Source organism: Anopheles merus, chromosome 2R, assembly GCF_017562075.2.
Source record: "Anopheles merus strain MAF chromosome 2R, AmerM5.1, whole genome shotgun sequence".
Lineage (NCBI taxonomy): Eukaryota > Metazoa > Arthropoda > Insecta > Diptera > Culicidae > Anopheles > Anopheles merus.
The window spans coordinates 8,854,762-8,870,665 of NC_054082.1; the positions used below are offsets into that span (position 1 = coordinate 8,854,762).

General features: G+C 50.5%; 2 protein-coding genes and 1 long non-coding RNA gene across 14 annotated transcripts in view; 2 read left to right on the forward strand and 1 right to left on the reverse strand.

The window, feature by feature from the left end:
* LOC121588212 overlaps window positions 1-15,904 on the reverse strand; it is a 95,162-nt gene that overhangs the window by 5,347 nt on the left and 73,911 nt on the right. For 6 of the 7 annotated variants that reach the window (XM_041905918.1, XM_041905915.1, XM_041905916.1 and 3 more), the window contains 5 exons: window positions 7,666-8,703; window positions 5,886-6,071; window positions 5,231-5,404; window positions 335-559; window positions 39-245 (listed from right to left, as the gene is read on the reverse strand). In XM_041905918.1, the coding sequence (XP_041761852.1) occupies window positions 39-245; window positions 335-559; window positions 5,231-5,404; window positions 5,886-6,071; window positions 7,666-8,703 (1,830 nt within the window). The remainder of the gene's footprint in view (window positions 1-38; window positions 246-334; window positions 560-5,230; window positions 5,405-5,885; window positions 6,072-7,665; window positions 8,704-15,904) is intronic. The other variant, XM_041905919.1, reaches the window with a different exon arrangement.
* On the forward strand, window positions 982-5,171 carry LOC121588220 (dynein assembly factor 4, axonemal-like). 5 transcript variants are annotated; one of them, XM_041905930.1, is made up of 4 exons: window positions 982-1,108; window positions 1,709-1,796; window positions 3,300-4,271; window positions 4,371-5,171. In XM_041905930.1, exons 2-4 carry the CDS (start codon window positions 1,734-1,736, stop codon window positions 4,623-4,625), a joined length of 1,290 nt encoding a protein of 429 aa, XP_041761864.1. In that variant the 5' UTR covers window positions 982-1,108; window positions 1,709-1,733; the 3' UTR covers window positions 4,626-5,171. The 5 variants fall into 5 exon arrangements, with proteins under 5 accessions (XP_041761864.1, XP_041761862.1, XP_041761865.1 ...); XM_041905928.1 differs by having other exon boundaries at window positions 983-1,104; XM_041905931.1 differs by having other exon boundaries at window positions 983-1,104; window positions 3,303-4,271.
* On the forward strand, window positions 13,033-14,935 carry LOC121588235. 2 transcript variants are annotated; one of them, XR_006004163.1, is made up of 4 exons: window positions 13,033-13,082; window positions 13,159-13,821; window positions 14,091-14,260; window positions 14,318-14,935. It is a non-coding gene; the product is annotated as an uncharacterized LOC121588235 (long non-coding RNA). The 2 variants fall into 2 exon arrangements; XR_006004162.1 differs by having other exon boundaries at window positions 13,159-14,260.

Consider the following 15,904-nt stretch of genomic DNA (forward strand, 5'->3'; position numbering starts at 1 on the left):
AGTTTTCCCCAGTTTGCGGCTTCGTGTTGCCTACTTACTCGACGGTACGACACAGTTCGGGACGGATAGTTTGTACGGTCCCCAGCCCTTGACGTTGCCGGCACAGGCGCGGAAGAAGTAGCGCCGGCCCTGGATCAGCTCGTTCAGATTGCAGACCGCACCCATGCACCCGTGGAAGCTGCACCATTCGCTGATTTCGCGCTCGCCCACCACGTTGCTAAAGTCCGACCGGGATGACCATTGCACTGTGGGAACGAGAGTAGGGAACAGGTGTAAGTGTTTTATGGTCCTGCGCTTATCGGTGTTTAAACCGCTGCCCAATAACAATGCGCACCTTTGAATTTGGTAGTTATGGCACCTTCGAGCGGTTCGTACAACCGCAAGCTAACCGCACTGCACCCGGTCACGTCGATGTCGATCCGGTTCGGCACATCGGGCGGTTTCGTTTGCTCCCAGCCGAGTATCATCCGCCGCAGGCCCTTGACGCGGCGCTCCCACAGCCCCACCTGCTTGTCGATTTCGCTCCCGGTGCAGCTCGTCACCGAGGGGCCGCTGCTACCTGTGGAGGGGAGAAAGAAGCATGGTAATGGTTAGCATATTGACTTGCCACTTGAGATAACCTTTTTTTTTGCAAAGCATTTTACCGCGACCTTTTCAACATTGCAATAAATAGAATTTGTAACAAAACACCGCCTGGATGTTCCCATCAAAGGAATGAATTCGAAATATGACTAAGAAAGTGCATTATCGAGTGCGAAGGAGGATAACGTTTTGCGCAAAGTAGAGCTACTGTTTGAGATGTGGATAAAAGATTGCCACGTCGTATCGGATGGATGGTCTACAGCTGCCGACAATGACGCTATTGTGAACTGCTTCGCACGGTATGAAGTCCACCCCGCCCCTCCTGCGTATCCCTTGACGATTTGCAAAGAAGATTCCACAATTTCCACCGACGCAGAGCGCATTTTCTAATCGCAGCAGCCGGGGTTTTTTTTTGCAGACCAATTTCGAAATCTGACCCTACTGTTACACCCAACTGCCGACCCAGAGGAAAAACAGCATTGAATTACACCATCTGCAGCTAGGAAGGAAAGCGAAGATTGTGTGAGTATGTGTGTGTGTGTGTGTGCGCTCGCTAGGGAAATAGATTTCCCACTCACTTCACTGGTGTAATGTGATTATTGCCACGCTTTAAAATGGAACAACAGAAATCTGTGCGGGAGGTTTCTGTGTGTGTGTGTGTTTGGTCGGATAGGATGGGCCAAGGCTTCGGCATAGATACTTCGAACACGAGAGGCAGCACCCGAGTGGGCGAGGATTGATATGCTTGATGCATATTTTATGCAATAAAATCCCCCCGCGCGAGAAAAGCTTTGCCTTGTGTAAACCATTCCTGGATTGGAGATGCGGCTTTGGGAGACGGGGTTGTAGAGGGAAGGAGTGGGAGAAGGGGGAATAAAATCACGACCTATCTTAATGGAATAGCTGCTACACAGAGGTGGATTTTTATTGATTTTTTATGGCTAGTTAGAATCGTCCGGATTGCTTTAGAGGCGGTGCCTTTATTGCACAGTTGAACGAGTGGAGTTGAATAAAATCTGTGTGTGTGTATGTGCGACTTCCTTTCCTCATTTTGAGAAGGTTTGATAGTTTATACTTAACGCAAATGCATAAAACTAATTGGTTCGTTATTTTGTATCTGTTCCAGCCTTTTTTATTTGAACATTCCAAGAATGCATTCCTGGAAACAGTGTGGTTGCGCTAGGATCTTGAGCTCCACACACAGCCCCACTCATGTACGTACGATCACGGCCAGAGTGACAAGCAAGAAGTTCATTAAATTAGTACTACGCTCATGTCCTCCCTTTCCTTTTTTATGTGTGACACTATCGCATAAATTCATCATATCATAGAGTTCTTCGAACGGATGTCAAGTGGCCTCGCACATGACCAATTACGCATCATTGCTTATCATCTTTTGTTGCCCTTCCCCAAAAAAAGGAATCATCCTTCAACGTGACAATGTCCAAAGGGACGTGATGTAGGTTGGAAGTTGAGGATAAAAAAAACCTAAACTGTTGTAGTACATCACAAGACCACACAAGTACTATCACGAGTACATCCTGTGTTCCGAAGTACAACAAGCCCCCTTGCCACAGGGAAGCAGCCAGGTGAGGGTACAACAATTTATGAAACTTTCAACTCAATCTTCCAAACAACAAAAGAGCATTATAACCTACCAAATTAAAACAGCACTCCAAAAAGTCAGGCCCAGTGCTTCGTGGTTGCCGTACCGGCAATGGAAGGACACCAAACCAGGTTGGCTTTCGCCATAAAACTTCCAAACAGAAGATGGGTCTCGGGGACTCGGTTTAACTTTAAATGTAAACCCTCCCAGCAACGTTGAATTGCAATTGCAAAGTTTCACTACTCTACTCCCAAAAACTACACCACTGGCCACTGGTTCATCCCGCTGCGAAAGGAACGTTGAGCCCTTGGTGGTGTCCCTGTTTTGTGAGAGGGGAAACGGCACAACTTATTTCGTTCATTACATTTAGCACTGAGTTTCTTCGGCAAAGGGATGGCGTGGAGGTCGTTGTTCACTCGTTACACTCAGTTCTCAGTTGAGCAGTAGTCAAAGTTAGCAAAGTTTGTAAATGCTGTAACACAAAGAGGAGCCTACCCTTAAAAAACGAACACCAAACCAAAGGTTGGTGGTGGTGGTGGTGGCTACCGCTCTGTCCAGTGTTTGTTGTGTGCGGAGGAAAAAGTCTTTAGCACCAAAGCAACTAAAATCCCTTTCTGCCGGTCTCAATGCGGACAGGTGTGTGGCGCGTAAAGGGCAGTAGCTCTGTGTTAATTTGAGGTGGTACATGTTGAAACTCCCCATGCCCTGGGCTGGATACTGTAGTTTGGTTGATTTGGGGCGCTAAAAACACGAACTTGAAGTGAAATGTGTTGTTAAGTTGGAAAGCCACATTTTTTCCTATTCCAATACCTGGTTAAGACTTTTTAACAGAAGAATTCTATGCAACTACACACAGCAGATCCACCCAACAAGAATTCAAATTTTTAGTTCCATTTTCAAAAACAGAGATGTCGCCACTAGTCGTTAAAACGACGGCAATACTCTTCGCCATGTTACCTTAGCAACGCCATGCCCAGCGCCTTGTTGATTGTGCCGTCAACGTGTAGTCCTTGTTAGGCAACAGTCGCGTGTACATTTCTTCTTCTCCGCCGAGCAAAAACAAATTCCCATCCCGATAATGCCACTGATACCGAAAAATTACACCTGGCAGCAGCGAAGTTTACCCAGTACCGGTACATCCAGCCAATCAGTAGTGGGCATTGTTCTGCGCGTGCCATTTCCGGCGAATCGATTTCAGCCGGATGACATCTTCACGATGGAGCAGTTTCTGAAAATTTCTCACCCACCCCACTACTGGGAATTGTTTCTGGCCCACCCGATCGACGCGGACGCGAGCCACTGCAGCATCCTCGAGAACGAGGTGGTGTTCGAGCTGGTCAAGCAGGACCCGACCGTGTGCTGGGATACGGTCGAGCTGGATGTACCGCGGGCGGAAAGAGCCACGCTCAAGCAGCAGTACGAGGAGCAGCACCGGAAGCGTTTGGAGCAGCAGTCGAAGCAGCGAGCCATCGAGAAGGACCGCAAGAAAAAGGACGAAATCCATCGGCAGATCGAGCGGGAACGAGTCGACCGTTCGGCCATCGATAATCTGCTGGAAGAGTCGAAGCAGCGGGAGCTGAAGCGGATGGAGCTCGCGATGGTAAAGCAGTACCGTCCCGATCCGGCTAAAGCTTCTGCACCGAGCGCGGCCAATAGTTTGTCCAACATTCGATCCGCTCCACTTAAGGGGGCTGGGGCAACCGGGACACAGCACAGCGACCAGCAGCAGGAGCCCCGTCCTTCTTCGCCACCGGCAATTCGGCGCTCCGGTACGCTCGAGGTAACGTTCAGCGAGCGAACGTTCGTTACGCCGAAGCGCGAATCGATGGAGCAGGCGGAACAGGAGTGGACACTCAAGCAGGCCGCCGCCCGCCGTGCGGTAGGCTTCGCCGACGACGATCTACGCCCGGACGAGCGAAATCCCGAGTGGCTGAAGCAGCGCGGCGATACCTTTTTCCAGCAGCGAAACTTTCTGGCCGCCATCTCGGCGTACAGTGCCGGCATACGGCTTACGAAGGATTACTATGCACTGTTCCTGAACCGGTCCGCTGCACACTTGGCGCTCGAGAACTACCAACGCTGTGTACGTGTCCCTGTCGGAGAACCTCCCAATACAGGAGGGGAATGAGGATAAACTTTCAAAAAGACGGATTTTTCTTTCTCCTTCTCCCCTGTCTTATAGGCTGAAGATTGTTCGACGGCGCTGGAACTTTTGCAACCACCGGTCGAGGCGAATCGGAAGGCCCGGGTGGCGTGTCTGGCACGGCGAGCGGCCGCCCTTGTAAAGCTGGGCTTTCTACAGCAAGGGTACGAAGAGATGATAGCCGCCAGCCGGCTCGATCCGGACGAGGCGAGTTTGCGGCTCGAGGTGGACCGTTTAAGGCGCTGCATTGAGGAAGAGCGGGAAAATCGAAGCGAATCAGAATCGGACGAATAAGCTTGCCGGGAAGCTTACCGTGCGGCAGATTTTAGCGAAGGTGTGTGTATAAAGAAGAAGGATGTGTCGTTACACTGTGGTACGGTACACAAGGCGTAGGCTTGCAATAAACACGTGGCACGGTAACGCGGTATTTAATATCAAAGAGCCGAAGAGTGGTTGTTGTTGCCGATGCTGAAACCCACACAGCCTTGCAACCTCATCTTCAAAGACACGTTCGGCTTGGCGAAAGACTCACGCAAAATGGGTCGCTTAAAAGGCGCTTAAAACGCTTGCTGCAAAACAAACTTTAACCTTACCCAACCTTAACCTTCGCGGTGTTGCGGTGGCGCCTCCCAACAGTTGTTCACTTTACGCGCCTTAATTGTTATCAGGTTACCGAAAAGGACAATCGTGCTGCATTATACTGCCATAATCTTATCAACTTGAAAGGGCAGCCACAATTTCAGGTGGGGAGGCAGGTCAATCTGAGCACAATGAACCTCGTAATGAACATCAAACACTTTCACCCCCGGACGGCCTTCTTTCCAAATCTTTCTCGTTTCTTCTTCCACCGAGTAAGCAACCAGAGATTATCGTCCTTCTCCTCCCTCCTCATCACTTACCGATGATGTTGGAGAAGGTGGTTTTGCCTGCATTGGTCCCGGTGCCGGTCCGCTCGCTGCCGGCCAGTCCGCCCGCCTGGCTGCCGTCAAAGTTCCCGAGCTCGTGCACGGTCGCTTCGGCATCGCAGAGCAGATTGTTCAGATGCAGTCCCATGTTGCTGTTGGCCGCGTGCACTAATTGGAAGAGACAAGGTGATTTTCGTTAGTAAGACGATGAAGATGAGGCGGGGTAGTTATCGTTTAACCCGGGGATGGTGGCATCAGGTCAAAACAGTCGACGAAAAAGGAAGAGCGATATCGTTTGTCTTTTTGTGCGCTCGTTTTAGGTCTCCATCCGGAGCAGCAGCAGCAACATGTGTCTTTGGCACACCGCCCCGTGAGATGGATTAGCTATTTTTAGTCAGTGTGTGTGGGTGGTGGTAATGCGTCTTTAACCGTAAGTAGTTGCGGTCATGGTGGCAAGGTGACAGGCAAAACCTGGATGCACGGCCAATGTCGGTGGAAGTACAGTGTGTACAGTAGTTTTTAATTATAAAATAAATAATTAAAAGTCAAGCCATCTCGGGGGAAATTTATGAGCAGCGAGGATGTTGTGGGAAGGTTAAACTACGGCAACATCAAATAGAAAAAGCGAAATAGCAGTGCGCAAACCTACCCGAGTGTGCATTTTCGATGGCACCCTGCTGCAGCAACATTTTCGTCATCGAACGATTGTTGCTGAGCACGGCCACGTCCAGCGGCGTGAGTCCGTCGCTGTTGAGACTGTTCACGTCCACGTCCGTGCTTTCCAGGATGGTGCGTGCCTTTTCCAGGTGGCCATGTTCGACGGCGGAGAAGAGTGCTGCGGGATAGAAAAGAGAGTTTTACATTAGAAAATGTTTATTTTTTCGATTAGAATTCCCTGCTCTGCTAATGGTGTGGGGGTTGTTTCGATCGTTTCAACCGCCATAAACACGCGAACCGGTGTACAATTCATATATTCGGGCGCCCACATTCGCTCATGCATAATTATGATCGTTCCTGATAATGAACCCGCATAACAAAGCTCCTTTCCTAGCGTTACAATACGCTTCGAATGTAGATTTTACTCCCAAACCATTTGATTTAATTGTTTATGTAATTTTAACGCACACACAAAGGACACACACTCTTCTCGCTAACCTTTTAGTGGCAATTCCATTCACTACACACTTTACAATCACTACCTCAGCATACCTCGCGCGGTTTACCGCAACACCGCGGGAATAATTGATTGGTCCCACAGACCAGAGCGTACCACACTTCAAGTGTGTTGTTTTTTGCTACCCAAACGATGTCTTATTGCAATCGGTGCCATAGTTGCTTTGGCGTATTTTGAAGCCCACTATTTATATGTGTGCGGGGAGGCCACTGGGATCATTCGCGGATACACTCCTGGCTGGATCGAAAATGACAGCTGTCCTGTTTCGTTACGTGTGTTGCGAACTGCAAAGCGGATCCTCAGCAACACCAAACGGTATCTGTGTGTGTGTGTGTGTGAATATGTTTTCGGGGTGGGCAATTGGACGGCCACTCCACTACGGTAACTAATGATTTATGCAGCCAGAGGTCCCGAAATTCCGCGCTTCCCGCTCCGGTGACGGATGTCGTCCTGATGCAATCCCAGCCACACCGAGGAAATCGCGATAATTGCGCATGCATAAATGATGAACCTCTCTAACAGCATATTGATACGGTCGATGGCGCGTGCAATCAGGGTACCGGTCCCCACCCCCCCTTAATCCCCTAGTACGCGTGTACGATTTAATGAATGAATATACGCCGCGATTGAAATGCGCATTTATCACGTCCGCAAAGGGGCGTCCGCGAGGCGAGCAAAGTGCGCTCTTGCTTAATTGAGTCGCGATTTATGATGAACTGACAATGTCGCAGTTGAGCGATCGGTGCAATCGATCGTTTAGAAAGTGTTTTCCTTACAGTAGATTTGTTTGTTTAATCAATTAGATCGTTTTCCCCCTTGAAAGTCCTTTGGATGGGGGTTTCGAGCAACTACATTCGTGGGTTTATACAAACAAACAATAATAATATTCCCACAAAACCCCACTCCACGATAATCAACAATGCCAAATAGACAGCGGAGCTAATGCTGCTTTAGCACGTGGCCCACGGGGTGGCGTCGTAATTGTGACAACAAACAGTGGACGGCGTTAGTGAACAAACACGACACAACGGCGGGTGGTGGTGTGTTGTGTGTGATAAGCATCCTGTACAAATTGAGCTTAATTATGAAAGCAAATCGGTCGCACGCAAACTATGAATTTTCTTCCTTCTCGCAAGGCCTACCCACCCGCCAACCAAAGGATGGCGCACCGCACCCCTCCCTCTTTGGCGGTGGTTCCGCAATTCGCCCTCCCAAAAGCCTACATAAGCGCAATCGTAATGGAGACCGTCCCTACCATGCAGATGGATGTTAATTTGGGTCAGCTTGTCTAGTTGCGCCTGCAGCTGCTTGTGCTGCTTCTTGGTCGGGAGCTTCTTCTGCTTCCAGTAGGACGGTGGTGCTGCTGCCGACTGTTGTTGCTGCTGCTGCTGCTGCTGCTGCTGCGTGTACGATGGTAGCGGGGAAACGCTTTTCGCATTGTGAACCGCCAGCACATCGACCGAGTTCGTCGTGGTGGGTGGTGTGATGATGGCACCGGCCGTGTTGCCACTTCCGCTGTTGCTTAAATTATGATTATCGCTCACGGTGAGTCGGTTCGCGCGCAGCAGCAAATGCTGTGCGTTGCGCGCATTTCTTTCCGCCTCCACGTGACGGCTCGAGGGCAGTTTGCCGCCGCCGCCACCAACAGCCGCCTTCCTGTCGCACGCGTCCGGCTCGTCGGCCGAGCTGGTGGACAGGTGGCGCGTTTTCTTCACAATCTTCGGCGAATGTTGCCGTGCGGTGGCGTGCTTGGGCAGCAGTACCGATTGCTGCTGCTGCTGCTGCTGCTGGTGCTTCTGTTGGGAGGGAATGGGTCCCGCACCCTGCACCCCTGCACCGGGCGGATGCTGCTGGTGGGGCAGTAGATACTCCATCCGGCTGCCGGACGGGGACGATAAGGTGGAACCGTTGCTGGACAGGTTCGGCGAGCTGGCGCTCGAGATGCGGCTCAGCACGGGCGAGGTGACCGCAGCCAGCAGGGACCCGAGCGGAGAGTGTTTGGTTTTTCTGCGTCCCGAGCCACCGGGGGACAGCTCATCTTCGTACGTCAGCGAGACGGTGCTGCTGGTGGCGCCGGTGGCGATCGCGATCGGCAACGACTGGACCGATGCCCCGGCGGTCGCCGTTTGCGTTTCGAGCGTGGACAGCGAGCAGCTGGAGCTGGCGGTCGATTTGTGCTCCGGTGTGGTCGGTACCTCGGCCGGGCGTGGTATAAGGTTGGGACAGGGCAGGCGGCAGCTGGGCAGCTCGAGGTTGGAGAGTGACCGGGTGACCAGCTCCGGGAGGCTGATCTCTGTACGGAGGCGAGCGTGCAGGGGCAAATGAAAAGAAAGGAAAAGAAAAAGAAAACAACACAAAATGTAATAAAAACATAAAAATGAAATTGATAAATAGGGAACGGAAGAACAATCCAAGCAGGTAGGTGAAACAAAGCAATAAATCAAAAGAGAAGAAGGCAGATATGGCTTTCCCGTACACCGTACGACAAATAAAAGAAAAAGATTAAATAACAAAAAGGACATAACTGTGTAACAAGCATAATGGATGGTACATTTCCGGTTCACTTCCAAAAAACACCCAAATTAATTCTACCCCAATAAAGCCGTTGGAGGGACGACGACATTCAGATGGGAAAATGGGAGCACACTGGCTGCGTGACTCACACAGCGTAATTTGAATTACACTAAAACACTCTTTATTTAGTGGAGGAGAGAGAGAGAGAGAGTTTGGGTAGGGCAGAGCTTTTCCTTCCGAAAGCGTTGCTCCCTTTTTGACCCGTAAGACACGTATCGCTATCAAACAAGACGGTTTGAAATAGTTGTAAATTGCTCTCAATTTATTTTAACACGGACGCATCCGTTTCACCACCTCCTCCTTCTCCTACTCCCGCTAGCGGTACCTTTCTCCAAGGATTCCGCGTAAAAGGGTCGCTTAAGAAACAGCGGCCCCGTAACGGCTGGGAGGCGAAATAGGCGAATCGTTTAATGCGCCGCACAGGCAGGAGGAGCAAAAAGGGCAGTTCATTTTCGAGCAGTGCCTCAACACCTTGGCACACACTAATGAATGGGAGCAGTTGGCAGCCCTGGTTGCTGGCGGTACGTGATCTTTGCCCCAAGCGTTCAAGGTACAGCTGGAAAACCGTCCACCCACGTGTCTGTTGAAAGACAGACAGCGTAGACAGAGCGAAGTCAGGTGAATGGTGTTAATCTGAAGCATTTATTGTTCGGACCATGCCGTAACGCCACATACGCAGAGGCGCAAAAAGATGCAACTCCAGATATCCTTTCGCACTGCATCCCATCTCTGAAAGACACACACCCACAAGCGAACGGCTTTCATCAGACAAAAACACGTTGCAAGCTTAATGTAGCGTCATTCATTCAGTGTGTGTTGGGGGCACATTCGTACCATACCGGTCGCATGCCGTTGGTTTCTTGAGCGAGGAGGAGAATTCCAGAGACGATGTCTGCAGGACGCTGGGCATGAGGCGTCCGCGTAGGGGAGGAAATTTAATATTTTTAAAGCGCATCTCACTGTGGCTTCTCGTTGAAGGAAGAAACAATCCCTTCGACCGGTTTGGTTGGACGGCTGCTGCCCCGACCTGGGGCGGCTGCTGCTGCTGGCTGCGCTAATGGAATAACCATCCTTTTCCCCGCCGTCAGCATCTTCTGTACCATCGTAACTGGCGCTGTGCAAACCGCGCCAGTCCTTTTCCACCGAAGAACCGTCTCTTCACCGTCTCGAGTACGGACGGTGAGTACAGAAGAAAGAAAAGGGTGCTTCATGCCACGTGAAAACGGTGAACAGAGCGCGCGCAGCGAAGAGATTGAAACAAAACACCTTGAAATAAAAAGAAAAACCCCCACCCACCCCCCGGCACCATCTTTCGCTCAGCTCATTTCGCTTGGCCTGAAAGTGGCCAAGAGCTTTTCTTCTACTGCGCCAGCAGCTGCTGGTGCCGCGCGTGTTTTTTGCCTTCTCGTGAGTGAAGCAACCGTAGCAGGCTATGGAAAAGCGCGCAAGCAAAGAAGAAGAGCACAGTTTGAATGTTACTATTTTTATCGCACCTCGCCGGTAGTCCTTGCTTTCCCCCCTACGCTCCTCTCTGCCGGCAGTTTGTGTCTGAGAAAGCGCAAAGGGAGTTTTTTTTAAAGGGGTTTTTAGTTTTTACACACTCACAGACACACACACACGGTATATACGGTGTGGAAAATTCATCTTGATGAATCGAAGTGGCAGCGGCAGTCTTTTTCCCCACGGTGGCCTCTCACTCTTTCATTGCATTTAACCCTCCCCCCCCCCCCTTTTCGCTACCGTGTGCGAACCGTTGAAACCGAACGGAACGGAACCATAAATTGCATCCTTTTAGCTACGTTTTTTTGTGGTTGGTTCGTTCGTCCCCCCGGGGAAGGGGGGGACCCTACCCTATCACTGTCAGTGATAAGGAAAGAAAAGTTTGTAATGGTTTAAAGGCGTACGACTAACTGATCCAAAGGCAAAACAGGGCAATTGAAAGAAGAGACAAATCGACAGCTGAGCTGGATGGATGAGATCGGTCCCCCGTTGACAGCTGTTGATCTTCGGGTACCCGCGCTGCCATGGAACATGAACACGGCGGCGGCTTAGCACGGTGAAAAACTGCAACGCCAAGCACCTAACAACACTCGGGGTTTGGATTAAAATGTGCACTCTTTTTTTTTACTCAAGCGCGGACAATTTTCAAGCGAGATATTGATTTTCCATTTCTTATTCAAAAGCGCTATTACAAAAAACAGGTTCGAACAGGACCCAGAAGTGGTGTCGTTTCAATCAAACAGTGAAAGAAAATTCCATTTTTGTTCCTCCGTTTTCCGCTGTCGAGAGAAGTTTTCTTGCAAATTGAACCAATTATTAAAATTGAAACACTTCCCCATCAACTTGCAGGCGAGTGTTTCATTTGGCAGCTGTCGTCGTGCTTCAATTATGCGCACAAAACGCACACAACTGTCAACATTGCTTCCTTCAATGAGCATTTTTCCCCAGTTTTCCGGTATGGGTGGGTGTGCATGTAATCAAATCAATCGCCCTGAGTGCAAAAGAGTGTAGAGTAAAAAAAATGCCCCCCAAAAATAGAAGGGAAGCTCAATAAAATCGGAACGGAAAAGCAGAAAAATGAACCATCTGCAGTGTTAATAAGTAGGTAACTAACGGTAGTTTCCATTACACTTGCCATCCAATTCTCCTTCTTTTGCTCAAATCGAATTCTCTCCAACACGACGCAAAAAGGATCCAGTATTAAAGTGAGCTTTTCTGAGGGCGCACACTAAAAAAACGAAAAGAAAGACAGCGATGACCTAATGGCGTCGCCCTTCTTCGTCGCTGTAGTTGTCTCCAGCAGTTCCAGTTCCGGAAGTGGAAACATTTTCCAATCTAAAAATAGAACCCTTTCCCACCTTTCCCGTTCACCCCCCGCCGTGCTGTATTTGGTCAGAGCAGTACATCCCACCCCTGCATCAAGCCACAGGGCAGGAGGAGCACCAGGGCAACACACTTCCCTGGGGCAAAAGTGCAGCCACTCACACTCGCTCATTGTCCCGTGTGCATCGTCATTCGGGGTGGTTTGAGCAGCAGTTGCGTTTCTCCCCGTTGTTTTCATAGTGAAAGCGCAATTTTCCCTCTGTCTGGAGATGAAACACTAGACGGCGCCAACATAATAACCCGATGACACACACACACACACACACCCATCCAAGCGTCCTTGGGTCGTTGGCGATGAGTTGGGTCGGGGCCACACGGCGCGTTATGGTGTTTGTTGTTAGTTTGTACTGATAAATCGGCTGGATGTTAAATTGTTTGTTAGTGGACACTGGGGATTTAATATCACTTTGTTTCCGATTCGGTCGATTGTTGGAGCATTACCAACGACCAATACCAATGGGGCGCCGATCATTGGTGGGAAGAAATATGAGACATCCCCAGCAGTAGTAGTGGTAGTGGACAAAGGCACCGACATCTACCACAACAGGTCCACTTTGAAGCTGTCACACTGAAGCTGGAGAGTGCAAAATGTCACGTTGAAACTACGCTCCCTTATGCTGCGAAAGAAGCGACCTTGAACACATCTCAAGAACAACGCATGAAAGAACTTCCGATGCCACAAACTTCTCCAACACCGCGTTTCCGTAACCATATTCTCAAGACACAGCCTCACCGGATACGGATGCAATTTGGTGCTGAGTGTGCAACTTTTGTCTACCCTACTTGTCGAAGTTTGAACAGCTTTTGCACCTCATTTCCCACCTCCCAACCCAAAGGCAATCGTTTTGAGCGGACGTGAACGAAAAACTTTCACAACCAATCCCACTGCCCCACCACTGCAATTGAGACTCTTACTGGTAGTATTGTTTGCCCACACGGATCCTTTCCGTATGGTGGCGGTCCTCGTGACGGTTAGTGACGGTTGCTGCTGATGTTCGGGTGATGACGATTGCTGCTGCTGCTGTTGCTGGTCAGCAGCGGGTCGCTGGTTTGACAGTTCACCTTCAACCGTCACCTTTGCCGCCTGCTGCGACGCCTTTGCACCGAACATTGGAGTGTTTGGCGAGCGTTGATGCTGTTGTTCTGGTTCTTGTTGGTGTCGCTTTCTGACCACTGTCAAAGTCGTGCCCTCGGTCGTCATCCCCGTCGTTCTCGGTGCGTCTTCCCGCTCTGGTGTTGGATTGACGAAAACAAACGGTACACTAACGTTGCTCTCCTTGACCGCTCGCAGTGAGTTGGATCGTCGTGCCACCGGGGTCGTCTTCACTTCTGGCGCTCGGCGATGAACTTTCAGCGAACTCTGCACACCGGACGCGCGGCAAAATCCTTCCATCAGCAGGGCGGCAGCTTTCGGGGGAATGTTTTCCGGCAGACTCTCGCACTCGCCCACCTCGGACGATTCGTCCAGGGTGGAGGATTTGTCCTGCAGCACCTTGGTCTGGAGCCGGCGCAGCTCGTTGTAGGTGATTTTGAGCTTGTGCAGCTTGTTCCGCAAACTGCGCCGCACATCGTCGCTGGCCGAGCGGGCAAAGTGTGTGCCGGAGGAGCTGGAGCTGCTGCGACTGCTGCTGCGCTTGCTGATGATGGAGCTCGCTGCCGTGGGAGACCGTGCCAGATCACCGACGGCTGGCAGATGGCAGTAAGCCAGTCGGGCGCTGTTGTGTCCGCTCACTGTGGTAGATCCACCGCCGGTGCTGCCTCCTCCTTGCTTTAGCTTTGTGCGCAAACCACGCAGCGAGTTGAAGGACGATCGCATCGAGTGTCCCCGGCGGAAGGGATGCGATCCGTCCGCGGCGACCGGTGTTGACGGAACTGTCACGCGAACCATTGCCGCTGTGTTGATGGAATCCGGTTTTAGGGCGTGCCCGTCGTAAGGCTCCTCCTCAACGTCCACGTACGTTTCACTGCTGTCGTTGAACACGGCATTGAAATAGCATCCGTCGGCCGCGAGTCCGGTGCGTGAGGACGTTCGATCCTGGTAGAAGGATGATGATGTGCTGCTGCTGATGCTGCTGTTGTCTTTGGCTTCACGGCTGTCAAAACTCTCGCAACGCACAACGTGCCGAACGGTTGCTGTATCACTGCCGTTTGCACTGTGAATGCGTTCCATTTGTTTCGTTTATGTTTTTTTTTTCGGGGTTACTGTCTCTTGACGGACACTAGACTGGCTGTAATATGATGAAGGATTGCAAATCAAAATCATGTGCATCGAAACGACACACAAACGGAGCAACTGAGCGCGGCAAAAGCAAATCAACCTTTGAAGTCTACGAAAAAACACATGGAAGAACGAGAAGCGACGAAGGTCCCTTGCCTGACACATTGGTGTAAAGGTCCGTTGTCAGTAGAGGTTATTTTTGTTGATTTTTAATTGTGTTTTTACATTTCAGAGAGCATTAAGGACACTTGTGAAGTAATGCAGCGTTCAATAGCCATCAAGTTTTTGAATTGAATGTTTGAAAAAAGCTTGCAGTTAGATACAACGCTTTGTGTCACTTGGAAAACTGCAGCAGCCCTTCTATCTTCCCATCCGACAGTAAAAATTGGCCCTTCAAACTCCATTTTCTCCCATCCTCTGTCTTCTGTCGCTGTACAGTTTTTAATCGAAATCGATTCCGATACGACGTGAAAATGGATTGCACATGAAACTGGCGCATAAAAAGCATCTTCTCCCTTCACCGTGCAGAGAAAATCGCAACCCGGACGTTGGCACAAAGCGGATAATGGTCCCTTCGCTACAACTTTCCCGTCGATGGTCGTCGAGGTGCTTTTCACACTTCTCGCGTCAGCTTCGCGTAAGTAATTTCCATTGAAACTGTTTCGAAATTGTTCGACCAGTCCTGTGCGTGCCAGTTGTGCTAATGGAGCTATAGACAGGCACACACACACACATAAAGTAGGAACAGTAACGGGCAAAAAAACAGACCCTCCTACAGCCGTTGTTTTCCCGCGTGATGGCGAGGAGCTAACGAGCTTTCTTCTCTGTGATGGATCCGTGCACGATAATGGAGCCGAAGAAAAGGAGGAGAAAAAAGGATCCCCGATCGTGGAAGGGAGGTGGCCCACGGTGAACCCAGGATCGGTGTGCGCTGGAGTCGTTGTGTAATCCTCTTAGCGTACGGCTTTGGGCGAGTAAATAGAAAACGGAAAGTTTGCTAGAAAATGAATAATTTCTCAGCTTCACTGGATGTAAAAACTTCCTTGCAAGTGCTCTTCCGCTTTCCGTAGCTCGTGACCGATTGTTAGCAGCAGCACTAGTGACACTGGAAGTGTTGCGTGTTTGGCACAGGCGATCGGTTTAGCTGCTGAGAGGATATTTATACCCAGCGGGCACACCACACACACTCTAGAAGGGTGCAGCAGCTGTCTTCGCTAGTAAAACTGCAAGCGGTTCGTATGTTGGCAGATACGCTTGCAACACTTTTATCTTTAGCAGCAGTAAACAACCTTCACGTGTGATCAATCACTTAGTGCTGTACCGTGTCTGCTCTGCAGTTTCCAGAACCATCGCGAACGCAAAGGATTCCTCCCCCCCGGTTCACAGACTACTCCGGCACTCCCCTTGCTTCTAGGAAGTGTTTACCAGCGCCATGCCGGTGGCACAAAAAAAGTTCCCAAAAGCCTTGTCCCACCTTTCCCACCCGCCCAATCGACGTCGACGTAAAAGGCTCCCCCGGGACAACCATCCATTCTAATCAAACGCACGCGACACGCAACGGAGCCAGCGTTAAATGGAACTGGGATTTGGAGGGCGTCATACACAAACACAGCGCAAGACAAACACTTCTGCTTCACCTCGTCAAACCGCGACATTTTAAAGGCTGCCTGGAAGGAGCGATTGTGCTTAGTCCAATCTATACGGGGCCGCGTGTTTTTAGTAGGGGGAGGCAGTGGGCAAGGATCCACACTCCGTCCCGGCAGGAAGATAATCGCTCTAGACGCGAAACACACGTCGCACGATTTTGGGGTCGTAAACA